The sequence below is a fragment of the Castanea sativa genome, chromosome 2, assembly GCF_040712315.1.
Source record: "Castanea sativa cultivar Marrone di Chiusa Pesio chromosome 2, ASM4071231v1".
Taxonomy (NCBI): Eukaryota; Viridiplantae; Streptophyta; class Magnoliopsida; order Fagales; family Fagaceae; genus Castanea; species Castanea sativa.
Window position 1 is genome coordinate 43,774,152 of NC_134014.1, and position 14,020 is coordinate 43,788,171.

Here is a 14,020-nt window from a genome sequence, read left to right on the forward strand (position 1 = left end):
TGGAGAAAGAAGAAGAAAATATGAAAAGAGAGTGACAGAGATGGAGTGGCAGAGAAAGAAAGAAGAAAAAGAATAAGAAAGAGAAAAAGAAAGTAAAAAAGGATGAGAGAAAAATGAATAAAAAAAACTTTTTTTTAGCATCTCAATCTGTGCGTACGTCGTAAAAATTATAAGATTTGAAACATCTCATGAGAGGAGTTTTTTGGTATTTGATGTGTCAAATGTCAAATATTAAACATTTGACACATCTGATGAGAATACTCTTACACCCCAAAAGGAGTTTCAAGTTGCAATTGAGATTTTTTTATTGTCAATTAAAAACCTAAGACCCATCTAATAGCGCATTAGATCCCAATTTCATCCTAGTATGAAAATGTTAAAAGTAATCTCACTCAAATTTTTTTATTTATAAAGTAATGGATTTTTTAATTATTATTATTAAAGGAAGTATTTGGTTTTCTGACTTTTCTCTGTCATTACTATGTTGCCCAGTATTGGTCTTTCGCTTTGCTAATGTGAAATTGTGAATTGAGCTCGAGTCCATTGTAGAACGGTCAAACAGATAACAAGGCATTCAAGCCCTACTCACATAGCTTTCGGCTACCAGTACCAACCCTATTTTTAAATTACAATTTTTATTTTTTATATGCCCACATTTTTCACGAGAATTGGGGGCCCAACAAATTAAAGAAAATCAATAATTTGTTGAAACGCACTGGCCAGAAGTTTGTCGGTTACTCCATTATCTAATCTAATATAAATAATAATTGCATATACTTTGTCCTTTTTCTTTTTCTCATTTCATCATTTTTCTTCCTCAAGAGTTGGTATTTCTTCTTTAATGTCCAATAAGAAGCCGACCTCTGTACCCATATCCCACATGTGGAAAACGAATTCCACCAACCAAAGGAAATGACAAAGGACTTCGAGCTCGCTACAGTACTAGACTCGAATTAACTCCATAGCAAAAGACATCATCTTGTGACATACATCTTTGGCCCAGAGAATGGCATATGCTGTGGTCAATTCTGTGCCGCTAATTATGTATTGGGCGATGTAAAATATGCTTTACGGGTTGTTAATGTATACTCTGAAGACATACATTAACAATTTATTTTAAAATTTTTTTTATGAAGAATTAAAAAAGTTATTAAAACTTTTTAACAACTTTTTCAATTATTGATAAAAAATTTTCTAAAATAATTTACTAACATGTTCTAAGTATATTAATTTGTGAACCATACTTAATTATCTGACCCTGCTTTTGAATGTAGTAATTGCTTATCAGATAAGGTAATGTCAAATACAAAGGAAAAAAGAAGAAGATGGGGACTTGAGTCTCGGGGAGTGTGAAATTGAACATATGAACAAATCAGGTTTTCTTTGATAGGAAATGGATGGAATATATAATTGAATTTGGATTCTCTTGCAAAGAATTTCATGGGAAGATTAGGTGAAAAAATGTCGATTTCTATTTGGAAGAATTATCTAATATATGTAACATTAGGTAAAAGTCATGTTGATGAATGTGACTGCTGGTTTGTAATGTAACGAAAATGTAAGAAATAGAGTTTTTATCTCTCTAGGATCATGTATTCGCTGGTTCTATATTATAAACTATATTTTCATAATCTAAACGATTATTTTTTATGGTGGTGTTTGTTATTAGAGTAAGTCACACGATATCTATGGCTAATGAACAATATGATAGAATCCAAAAGCTTGAGAGAATGGTAAAGAGGAATATATGTTTTATTTTTCATGAGATACACAAATGAGAGAGGTTGCATCCTTTTCTAACTCACTCCAATGTAACTTACATTACACATGAGAGTTAATCCCGTTAAATGTTTAGTGTTCATCCCAAAAAAAAAATCCTATAGGTGATCTAACTGTAAATTCTAACAGAAAACTAGTGACATAAGTAGTATTTAATAAAATGTTTACTTTTTAAAATGTAAATATTAATTTATATTATATATATATATATATTCAATAGTAATAACTTGAAGAGGGAGGTTTCGAGAATCGATTCTCTTAATAAAAGAAATTTTTTTTTTTTTTGAGAAAGTATAAAAGAAAGAAGTTTATTTCACTGAATTGATGATTAAAAAAAATCAATAGCACTGTTGACAAGATAGCCTGGCCACGCAACCGCTAAATAAAAGTGTAGTAGGAAAGGGATTGTTTATTTGAGGACAAAACAACAATAATAAGAGTCGGTTCGGTACATGTGTTTAAATTACTATTTTAAAAATTGGACTGGATTGGACTGATCGGTCCGATAGGTTCAATCGAGAGTCAGGCCGATCCGGTAAAAACCCCCAAAATCGGGTAAAAATTGAAAAACTGGTCAAAAATTGGGGTTGAACCGAATTTTTTTTTTAAATTGTTCGATGTCCGGTTCGGTTTTTAAAACCATGGTTTAAATACATGTTTTCAGTTTTTAAATAACATCGCACACACTTTCACACACTTTTTCACCCACACGTACTTCCAAAAATACAAACAATTACCAAATAGCTCCAAAATGTTGAAAGAAGGCCGCATGAAGAGCTAAACAACAGAAACAACTATCGTATGACAGAAATGTCATGATCAGTCCAAATTAAAACACAATATATTTGTTTGGATACCACTTATTTTGCTAAACTAAAAACTTATTACTGAAAGTATTGTTGAATAAATGTAAAAGTTAGTTGAAATAATACAGCAAAACCCATGAATAGTACCAAAAAGTGTAATGGAGCTCATAAATAATAACAAAAATAAGCTAAATAGTAAAATAATTTTAATTTTTCATTGGTATCCAAACACACACTATATCATATATATTGGAATATACAAAATGTACTGCTCGTAAAATGATATTATTACCTATGTAAAATACTAAAATGTATACATGTATAGACTTGTGTATAGTGTGGTGTGTATATATATATATATATATATATATATATATATATATATATATATTTGTGAGGTTCTGAGGACCCAAGAACCCGAAGACCCGAAGAGAGGAAGGCCGACATGCAGTAGGTAAGATGGAGCAAAGGAGTAAGGGAAGTTACCTGAAAATACCCGAAGATGATGTGGCATGGGCATTGCTGACATAAGGGTTACAAATATCCGAAGGTGGTAGGCTAAGTTAGAGGGATGCATTAAATGCCCGGCAACAACCATTCTGGCCGCATTAATTGGAAGATACCAGATCAATCCGTTGCATTAATGTGGATATGACCTGAACAGTGTTGAACGCAAAGCTAGAACTCTGCTCCATTACCGACAGACAGGTGTCAGAAGGAAAAACATAGTAGATTGTGAGGTGTAGGGCCATGATGAAAAGAGCAAATAGTATAAATAAGAGTCGGGACATTATAGAAAAGGGTTTTTTATTGTTGAACCCTCTCTACCAAATGTATTGTATGAGGACTTTTAAGTGAATAAAGCAGCAGTAACGTTTTTAAGCTGGTTTTATGAGTTTTTGGTCCTTACAATTGGCGCCGTCTGTGGGAACAACAACAGCGTAGCATATTCCATTTAGAAATGTATGGCGGAGGTGTATCTAGAAGGGGAAGAATCAGTAAGTTCACGAAGCAGGGACGTAGCTGTAAGTCTCCAGCGTGACAAGGGGAAAGGACATACTTCGGGGGTGGTGAAGGCATATGATGGCGGTCAGGGGGCTGAGCAACGATCGTTAACTGAGGGGCATATGTCTCGCGACGATGTATTGCGACAGATGCAATCTGAGATAGCGTACTTACGCAAGTGCGTGGATAGTAAGAAACGGAGTCGTAAGGGTAATGCTAGCTCTTCCAGTGATAGTTCGGAAGCAAACCCAGGAGGAATTCATCCCCCAATGTTTGAGCCTACTCGAAGTATGACCCGTGCTAGTGTGTCTTCGGGCGTTAGGGCAAAGCAGCAGAAGGTGACGAGGATGCCCGATACTGATGGAATATATCGCGAGGACGGGAGTGATGCAATGGGTAAAGCCCTGAGACAAATTGCCAAATCCCCTTTTGTGGCAAGGATAAACAGGGCAAAGCTACCTCGTAGGTTTTCTCAACCCATCTTTACTATGTATAACGGGAGGACTGACCCTGTAGAGCACGTTAGTCATTTTAGTCAGAAAATGGCCGTTTATTCGGATAATGAGGCATTGATGTGTAGAGTTTTTCCCTCCAGTTTGGGGCCCGTGGCTATGAGGTGGTTTGATGCTTTGGCAGAAGGTTCCCTGGGGTCTTTTGAAGAATTGACTAGGGCATTTGGAGCAAGGTTCATAACTTGTACTAGGATTCCAAAACCTTTGGATGCTCTACTGTCTATGTCTATGAGGGAAGGTGAAACACTCAAAACCTATTCGTAGATACTGGGAAACGTATAATGAAATTGATGGGGATGTGGAAAGTGTAGCCGTAAGAACTTTCAAGGTGGGTCTTCCCGCGGAGCATGGGTTAAGAAAGTCTTTGACAATGAAGGCCGCGATAGACATGCGACAGCTCATGGACCGGATAGATAAGTATAAACGGGTAGAAGAGGATCAGATGCAAAGCAAAGGAAAAATGAAAGGCTATCTGGAGAGGAAGGATCTTCAGGGAGGGGGGTTACAAGGTATTCGGCCTAAACGAGACTTTACTGGCCATCCGAGGACCACCGAGTCTCCTCTAGTTAACTCACTATTTAAGGAGCCCGTGCATCACATATTGGAGAAAATTCGGCATGAGCCATATTTTAGGCCACCAAACAAAATGAGTGGAGATGCATCCACGAGAAACCAAAACCTCCACTGTCATTACCACCAGGATAAGGGACACACCACGGAGAAGTGCCGGACATTGCGCGACCATTTGAATCAATTGATTAGGGCCGGGAAGATTAATCACTTATTGGCAAAGCCGAATGGGAATCAGGATCAACTGGATACTCGGAAATATCAGTCGGGCCCTCGAACCATCTCTTGGCACTATCAACGTCATCTTGACCCAACCGAGAAGGGACTTTGGGGAACCTTCTCGGGTCATGACCGTTCAAAACAAGTGTGGGAATGAGGACGTGGAAGAGAATCATCAAACAAACAAAAGAATGAGATCCTCAATGACGCCTACTTTGGGTTTTTCTGATAAGGATAAAGAGAGAACGTTTCAACCCCACGATGATGCCTTGGTCGTCACAGTTCGTATCGGGGGATATGATGTGAAACGAGTATTGGTGGATGATGGAAGTGGTGCCGAGATTATGTATCCAGATTTATTCAATGGGTTAAAGTTGAAAGAGGAGGAATTGGAGAAATACAACCATCCGTTGGTCGGTTTTGATGGAAACCAGGTGATCCCACGAGGAATGATTAGGTTGCCCGTGCAGGTGGAGGGTTCCGAAGTACAGGTAAATTTCATAGTTGTTATGGCACATTCTCCTTACACGGCCATTTTGGCTAGACCGTGGTTGCATGCAATGGAGGCAGTTTCATCAACCTTACATGTGATGGTGAAGTACCCTATACGAGGAAGCGTGGAAGTGTTGCATGGCAGTCAAACGGTGGCAAGGCAATGTCTAACGTCTGCCACTATTCGTACAGGCCGAGGTTCGTTGGAAGGGGAAGTTCCTGAGACGTCATAGCAATTAAAGGAGGCTGCTCGGGAAGACGGCCTAGTTGAGGATGAAGGATCTGCCGAGAAGCTAACCAAGGTAATTATTGGGGAAGATAAAGAGAAATATTTTCAAGTCGGGTCCAAGCTGCCGGCACAGGAAAGAGAAGACTTGATTCAATTCTTGCGAGATAATATTGATGTTTTTGCGTGGACGACTTATGATGTACCAGGAATTAGTCCAGAAGTTATCTGCCACCATTTGAATATTAACCCTCATGCGACGCCTAGACAGCAGCCTCCTCGGCGAGCATCTCAAGAGCACGCCAAGGCAGTTAAAGAGGAGGTTGGTAAGCTAAAGCAAGCTGGTGCGATCAAGGAGATCTTCTATCCTGAGTGGCTGGCCAATACTGTCGTAGTAAAAAAGAAGAATGGGAAATGGAGAGTCTGTATTGACTTTACAGATCTGAATAAGGCATGTCCCAATGATCTTTTCCCTATACCCAGAATCGATCAATTGGTGGATGCAACTGTGGGGCACCCCCGAATGAGCTTCTTGGATGCATTCCAAGGGTATCATCAAATCCCTTTGTCACTGAATGATCAAGAGAAGACGGCTTTTCGTGCCCCTAATGGTAACTACCATTACCGAGTAATGCCCTTTGGTCTAAAGAATGCAGGGTCCACTTATCAACGAATGGTGACCAGAATGTTTGATGCGCAGTTGGGACGTAATATGGAAGCTTATATCGATGATATGGTAATCAAAAGTAAGAAGACAGAAGACCATTTGACAGATTTGCAGGAGACCTTCTCGGTGTTAAGAAAGTATAAGTTACGCTTGAATGCATCAAAGTGTTCTTTCGGAGTGGGCTCGGGAAAATTTTTAGGGTACATGATTACTCATCGGGGCATTGAAGTTAATCCTGACCAAATTAAGGCTGTCTTAGGATTGCATTCCCCTCGGAACCCGAAAGAAGTGCAGAAGTTAGCTGGCATGATTGCAGCCTTGAACAGGTTCATTTCACGGTCCGCAGACAGGTGCCGCCCATTTTATCGCCTTTTGCACAGGTGGAAAGATTTCCAGTGGTCTAACGAGTGCAATTTGACTTTTGAGGATTTAAAGCAATACCTATCTAGACCGCCGATATTATCGACGCCCGAGAAGGAAGAAGTGTTATATGCTTATCTAGCCGTCACAAATCACTCCGTAAGTCTTGTCTTAATACGGAATGATGATGGGGTCCAGAAGCCAATATACTATGTCAGCAAGTCTTTGCAAGAAGTTGAACAGCGATACCTACTGCTGGAAAAAGCGCTTCTAGCCGTGGTGCACGCAACAAGGAAATTGCCTCATTACTTCCAAGCTCACACCGTGGTAATACTCACTCAGTTGCCTCTACAAGCTATCATGCGGAAGTCGGATTATACGGGTCGTGTAGCAAAGTGGGGAACCAAGCTGGGAGCTTATGATATCAAGTATATGCCCCGGACAGCTATCAAAGGGCAAATCCTTGCCGACTTCGTGGCCGAGTTCACGGACGGTCAGGCTCGCCCCGAAGATGCCGTGATGACAATAATGTCCATTGGAATGGAAAATATCACTCCATGGGAAGTCTACACGGATGGGGCATCAAATCGAAAGGGATCCGGGGTTGGAGTTGTGTTAATATCCCCCGAGAAACTAGTCATTGAAAAGTCATTAAGGTTGGGATTCCCAGCAACTAATAATGAGGCCGAGTACGAGGCTCTCCTAGTGGGCTCCCAGATGGTTAGACATTTGGGAGGAAAAGTAGTGAGGGTGTTCTGTGATTCCCGATTGGTGGTCGGGCAAGTTAATGGAGAGTTTGAGGCAAAAGATGAGCGGATGAAAAGTTATCTGAAACGAGTCCAAGGGGTGTTGGGTTTGTTTGACAGTTTCAAGGTACAGCAAGTCCCAAGGGGACATAATTCTGCGTCGATTCATTAGCAATGTTAGCCACTTTGGGGGATCGAAGTTACCGCGTATGGTTATGGTGGAGGATTTGTTGTCCTCTAGCTTGACCCGGCATCCGGCGAGACGGGTTCACGGCATTCATGTAGGCCCAAGCTGGATGGACCCAATTATAGCTTTCTTGCAGCACGAATACTACCCGAAGATGGAAAAATGGCCGAGACGATACGAAGAAGCGCACCCCGTTATCGGCTATCGGAGGAGCAAAAACTCTATGGCGTTCCTATGCGGGCCGTACCTCCTTTGCGTACATCCCCGAAGCCGTGGAACCTTTCGGAAGAACTGCATGAGGGTGTGTGTGGGAGCCACACTGGAGGAAGATCATTAGCTCATAGAGCCATGACCCAAGGGTATTGGTGGCCAAGCATGCAGAGAACCTCTCGATTATGCCAAGAAGTGTGATCAATGTCAAAGGTTTGCGCCCAATGTACATCAACCAGAGGTAACTTAAATCCGTTGTCCGGCCAGCTGGCCCTTTGCTAAGTGGGGTTTAGATATCGTCGGGCCGTTTCCTGGGCAACGGGTAATAGGAGATGGCTCATCGTCGGCACGGATTACTTCACGAAATGGGTGGAGGCCGAGCCGTTAGCCAACATTAGGGATGTGGATGCAAAAAGATTCATCCGGGAAAAATATCATAACTCGCTTCGGGTCCCTCACACCTTGATATCCGATAATGGTCTTCAATTTGATAGCAAGGTTTTCCGGCATCATGCACGTAAATGGGAATAAGAAATGGATATTCCACACCGTACTATCCCCAAGGAAATGGACAAAGCCGAAGCAACAAATAAAGTCATCTTGGCAGGTTTGAAGAAACGATTGGATGACGCTAAAGGAGGCCGGGGTAGAAGAATTACCTCCTCATGTATTATGGGCTTATCGCACTACACCCCGAAGATCAACAGGCGAGACCCCCTTTTCAATGACGTATGGAATGGAAGCTATAATACCTTTAGAGTCAGGTTTTCCCACCCTGAAGTCCGACCAGTATGACGAGGCGAGCAATCACGATCTGGTGTATGATTGTTTGAATACTATTGAGGAAAGTAGAGAAATAGCCAATGTGAAGATGGGCAACTATCAGCGAAGCTCGAAACGGACATATGACAAGGGAGTTAGGACCAGGCCCTTGGTACCAGGAGATTTGGTACTAAGAAAGGTAGTGGGGGTAGCAAAAAATCCCGCTTGGGGAAAGTTAGGTCCTAACTGGGAGGGGCCGTATAGAATTACCTCAATGGCAGGTGTAGGGGCTTATCGTTTAGAGGATCTGGATGGAAGGGTGATTCCTCGCCCTTGGAATGTAAATAACTTACGACGATATTATTATTAAGAAAAGAATCTCCTTTTGTGTGAGGCTTCTGTTTGTTTCAATTCTGTACCTGCAAAAAGCATAAGTGTTAAACTGACCTTAGTGCTTGTTCGGCTCCTCGGGCCACAAGTCTAAGAGAAATTAATCACTTGCAAAAACCTAAGTGTTAAACTGACCTTAGTGCTTGTTCGGCTCCTCGGGCCACAAGTCTAAGAGAAATTAATCACTTCCAAAAGCATAAGTGTTAAACTGACCTTAGTGCTTGTTCGGCTCCTCGGGCCACAAGTCTAAGAGAAATTAATCACTTGCAAAAACCTAAGTGTTAAACTGACCTTAGCGCTTGTTCGGCTCCTCGGGCCACAAGTCTAAGAGAAATTAATCACTTCCAAAAGTATAAGTGTTAAACTGACCTTAGTGCTTGTTCGGCTCCTCGGGCCACAAGTCTAAGAGAAATTAATCACTTGCAAAAAGCATAAGTGTTAAACTGACCTTAGTGCTTGTTCGGCTCCTCGGGCCACAAGTTTAAGAGAAATTAATCACTTGCAAAAACCTAAGTGTTAAACTGACCTTAGTGCTTGTTCGGCTCCTCGGGCCACAAGTCTAAGAGAAATTAATCACTTGCAAAAAGCATAAGTGTTAAACTGACCTTAGTGCTTGTTCGGCTCCTCGGGCCACAAGTCTAAGAGAAACTAATCATTTGCAAAAAACCTAAGTGTTAAAATGACCTTAGTGCTTGTTCGGCTCCTCGGGCCACAAGTCTAAGAAAAATTAATCACTTGCAAACCATTTCACAGGAATTGTAAATCCAACAGGATCACGGCTAAAGAATCTCAAACATCTAAAGCAGTAGCATAAATAAATCATTAAATCTCGTTGCTCGTTATCATATTGGATTTTACGCCTTCTCTCTCAAACGTCAAAAGGTTGAGTAATGAAGTTATGGAACTTAGGTTAAGCTTTTCGCGTTTCTTAAAAATCACAAGTACAACGAACAAATTAAAGTAGTATTATGATCTTTTTTAGTAAGCTTCTGAATGCGTATAAAGTAACAGTTGCATGGTAGCACATTGAAATAAGACTTGTGTATGAAACAATAGAAAAGGACTAAACATTAATCTCTTAACAAATATCCGTTACAAAATTGGGGCAATTATATAGCCCCTTACATCCGATAAAAAAAGGAAAAAAAAAGAAAGAAGTAAGAAAACAGCAAAAAGAAGAAGGAAACAACCATGATAGAATGACTAGGTAACAGGCTGTTTGTCCTTCCTTTTCTCTGGTTCTTTATCTTTTTTCTTCTTTTTTAGCTCTTCAGCCACATCACCCTCAACTACCCCTTCCACGGACTGAGCTGGGGGAGAATGGCCTTTAGAGGCTGCTGCATCAGAAGGATCAGGAACAGGAACAGGCTCAGCTGTTTCACTTGGTGGCATGGGGGGATCAGGAGCAAGCCGTAATGCTGAAGGATAGTAAACGCTATCTGAAGCTCGAAGTTCAGCATCGGCAGCTACCCCAGCAGCGTCCAAGGCATGACCCCATACCTCCAGGCAAAACGCTCTAGCAACACCTTTGAGTTGGGCGGCCAAGCTATCCGAAGCCTTTTTCATTCCTGCATCGTATGCTGCTTGTTCCGCTACGGCCTGTTCCTGCTCCTTGGTGGCCAGTTTATCTTGCGCTTGCTTAAGCTCAACGACAGTAACAGCAAGTCTACTTTGATCTTGTTTTTGAGCCTCAAGAGCAAGGTTTGCTTGAGACTCGTAACTCTTCAGGGCCGACTCAGCATTCTTGTGAGCCTTCTCTACCTCGGACAGGTGGGTGAGGGTCTCTTTCAAGTTCAGCTCAGCTTCTTTTTGTGCCCTCACTGCCGCCTCGGCATTCTGATCAGCTTTTCGGGCAAGATCCAGTGAGTGATCTACCCATTCCTCAGCCATGAATGAAGCTTGGACCGCCTATGATGTATTCGAGTAAAAAAAAAAAAAGTTAGTCATAATAAAGAGTTAAATTCATGTATAAACTGTGCAAAGGCTTGAAAAAATACCTTGGCTAAGTCCTGCTTCAAAGACAAGAAAACCTCCCTCTTACGGAAGGATCTTAATTCTGCCATATCCTCTGGAAGGCATAGAGCCTTCTCTAGACACTCGGCCACCAGGCTCGAGCTTCTTCGGGTCACTCGAGGTTCGCGTCATCCATAACGGGGTTGCCGGCCGAGAGTAAAGTTGGGTCGCTGTGACGCCTTTTTGTAGGCTCACTGCGGGTCCTTAGATGAACCAGTAGAGAGCAACCTTCTTGGAAAGGGCTTTCGCAGCCACAGTATCTTTAACGGAAGGGTCGAGATTCTCACTTCTTCAATTTCTATCACATGCTTGCTACGGGCCCCTTTTTTCGTTTCTTATCCGACTCCTCAGAGGAAAGTGCACGAGTAGAAGCAGGAGTGATATGACGAGGAGGAACCGGAACCTCCGGTGAAGAGTCGCCCGCGTGCGCATGCAGCAAGGACAACAAGTTGCGATCCTTCTCTTGAAAACCCATTTCGCTGGTTGACGGATTGGAGCTGGAAGGAGCGTCTGGACGGTAGAACACCTCGAAATCCTTCTCGGTCACCTCGGGAGGATTTGGCTCGGGCGTATCAACTCTTTCCTCGGCTACAAGATTAGTGGCCTGGTCCAAGGGGGGATAAACTAACTGGGCCGCAAGAGGGGCTGGAAGCTGTGCGTCTTGAGTTCCTGCAGGAGGAGGTGCGAGCAGTAAAAATCCAGGGGCCGCAACGTCAATCCGAGCTAAGCGTAGGTCTCTTGCTCTGATTACATTCTTCGGGCTTTGGAAGCGTTTAGTGGATGGTGTGTACCTGAGGATAATGTGGGCTGCTCGGAGTTGTCCGTCCCGGTGTACAAATATCTCTGACCGAAGGATCCGGTTTAGATCAGCTCGATTTACAGCAGATAAATTCGGAGCAGTATGGAAATCGTCTGCAATAAGAAACGAAATGGTTAGAATGAATAAGTTAAGCAAAGCAGAGCATATGAAAATTTTGGTCATTCCTAAGTGCCAGGTCAGTCTTCGGGAGTACTACCTGGCGTCCCTTCTCGGGTTGGGCAGTGTAAGCCATCATGCCAGTTGCCCGAGACGATAAGGTAATCTTCGTCCATCCCTTTACTCGAATCGGGTAAGCAGGAGATCAACCTAACGGAAGGAAATCTACATTTCATGTAGTATTTAGTCCTATCCCCTTTTTGGCAGTTGTACACCCAGTTTACATCTTGCCATGTCAAATTGGTCCCCATCTTTCGGTTAAGCGCGTCTACGCATCCTAAGATTCTAAGGACATTTGGGGAACATTGTGAGGGGGTAAGCCTGTAGTTTATTAAAAAATCTCTGGTTACCCTACCCATAGGAATTTCCATGCCCCCCTCGATGAACGCAATCATGGGAATTAAAACGGACTCAGGGGGGCGAGGTGCGAGTGGAATTTCTTCTTCCTCACAATACGTGATGGTTACATCATCAGGGATCCTATACCGGTTTTTAAAGGCAGCCTTTGCCTCATCCGTGTTTACTAGCTTAGCGTACCTACCCATTAATCCCCGCGGTAAGAGAAGAGAAGCAAGCAAATAGAGAGAAACGAAAGGAAAAGGAACACACCTCTGAAGATCGCTTAAAGATGGTCCTCGGGAACTCACTCTTCTTTCAATCCTTCAAAATGCCAAAATGAGCCACATCCAGCCAAAGGGTGTGCTTTTATAGGGAAGGGGTAAAAGAAATAAGAGCGGTAACTTTCCCGCTCATAATTGAAAGCGGGATCTGGACCGTACATTACCCATCCAGCCGTAGAACGTGCGTGGGAAAAAGAAACGCCAGGTTCCATAAATGCTCCATCGTGGGATACGAGGCGCCAGGCGCGGGTCATGGGGCAGCGAAGAGACGGCTATACGTGTGAAAACAAAGGGAAGGTCAGAAGCGTGTGTAAGGTGTTAAAACTTAGTTATTAACTAATCATTAATAACTCAAGTGTTAAGGGGGTTATTGTGAGGTTTCGATGACCCAAGAACCCGAAGACCCGAAGAGAGGAAGGCCGACATGCAGTAGGTAAGATGGAGCAAAGGAGTAAGGGAAGTTACCTAAAAATACCCGAAGATGATGTGGCATGGGCATTGCTGACATAAGGGTTACAAATATCCGAAGGTGGTAGGCTAAGTTAGAGGGATGCATTAAATGCCCGGCAACAACCATTCTGGCCGCATTAATTGGAAGATACCAGATCAATCCGTTGCATTAATGTGGATATGACCTGAACAGTGTTGAACGCAAAGCTAGAACTCTGCTCCATCACCGACAAACAGGTGTCAGAAGGAAAAACATAGTAGATTGTGAGGTGTAGGGCCATGATGAAAAGAGCAAATAGTATAAATAAGAGTCGGGACATTATAGAAAGGGGTTTTTTGTTGTTGAACCCTCTCTACCAAATGTATTGTATGAGGACTTTTAAGTGAATAAAGCAGCAGTAACGTTTTTAAGCTGGTTTTATAAGTTTTTGGTCCTTACAATATTTGTTTATCTTATGATGAAATGATATTATTTCTAGTAAATTTTACATAGAACTTGCATATATTTATATATATAGTTGAAAGTGAATAATATAAATAAATAAGGACAAAATTTAGTTATAGTAATTTAGATATTCTTTAGGTTTTCCTCTTAAGAGTCAGTCATGTGGTTACTTAATTAAAAAATACACTTCCATTCTATGAGAAAAAATTCACATAAAATTTTTTAAAAAGATAACCTAAGAAACAGCAGTTAAAGTACTGTAACTTAGTGTGTGTTTAGATTGCATGTTTCCAGCGTGCAGTCCAGTGTTTGTGTTTTTAGCTAGGTCCCATGACACAGTTCACGACCAAGCCAAAAAGGCAAAAATGTGTTATCAACGCATTTTTGGATCCCACAGTACTATTCACACATAAAAAATTATTTTGTTATAGTGTTTTCAGTAATAAGTTTTCAGTTTTCAATTTTCAGCAAATAAGTGGTATTTAAACACACCCTTAGTTTTACACAATAAATATATAAAATAAAATAAAAAGGGAAGATGATGAAACCGGTGGAATCAAATGAGATCACATTGATCCAGAAAAT

General features: G+C 41.8%; 1 protein-coding gene across 1 annotated transcript; it reads left to right on the forward strand.

Moving 5' to 3' along the window:
* Window positions 1–5,094: 5,094 nt before the first annotated feature.
* On the forward strand, window positions 5,095–7,554 carry LOC142625385 (uncharacterized). The gene is made up of 4 exons (XM_075799056.1): window positions 5,095–5,581; window positions 5,819–6,060; window positions 6,310–6,915; window positions 7,066–7,554. Exons 1-4 carry the CDS (start codon window positions 5,095–5,097, stop codon window positions 7,552–7,554), a joined length of 1,824 nt encoding a protein of 607 aa, XP_075655171.1.
* The last annotated feature ends 6,466 nt before the right edge of the window (window positions 7,555–14,020 follow it).

Coding starts and splice junctions, on each gene's coding strand:
- LOC142625385 (XM_075799056.1), top strand. CDS start 5,095: ATGACGCCTACTTTGGGTTTTTCTGATAAGGATAAAGAGAGAACGTTT. Junction 6,061..6,309: donor ACTTTACAGATCTGAATAAG/GCATGTCCCAAT, acceptor TTTGATGCGCAG/TTGGGACGTAATATGGAAGC. Junction 6,916..7,065: donor AAAAAGCGCTTCTAGCCGTG/GTGCACGCAACA, acceptor TATGATATCAAG/TATATGCCCCGGACAGCTAT.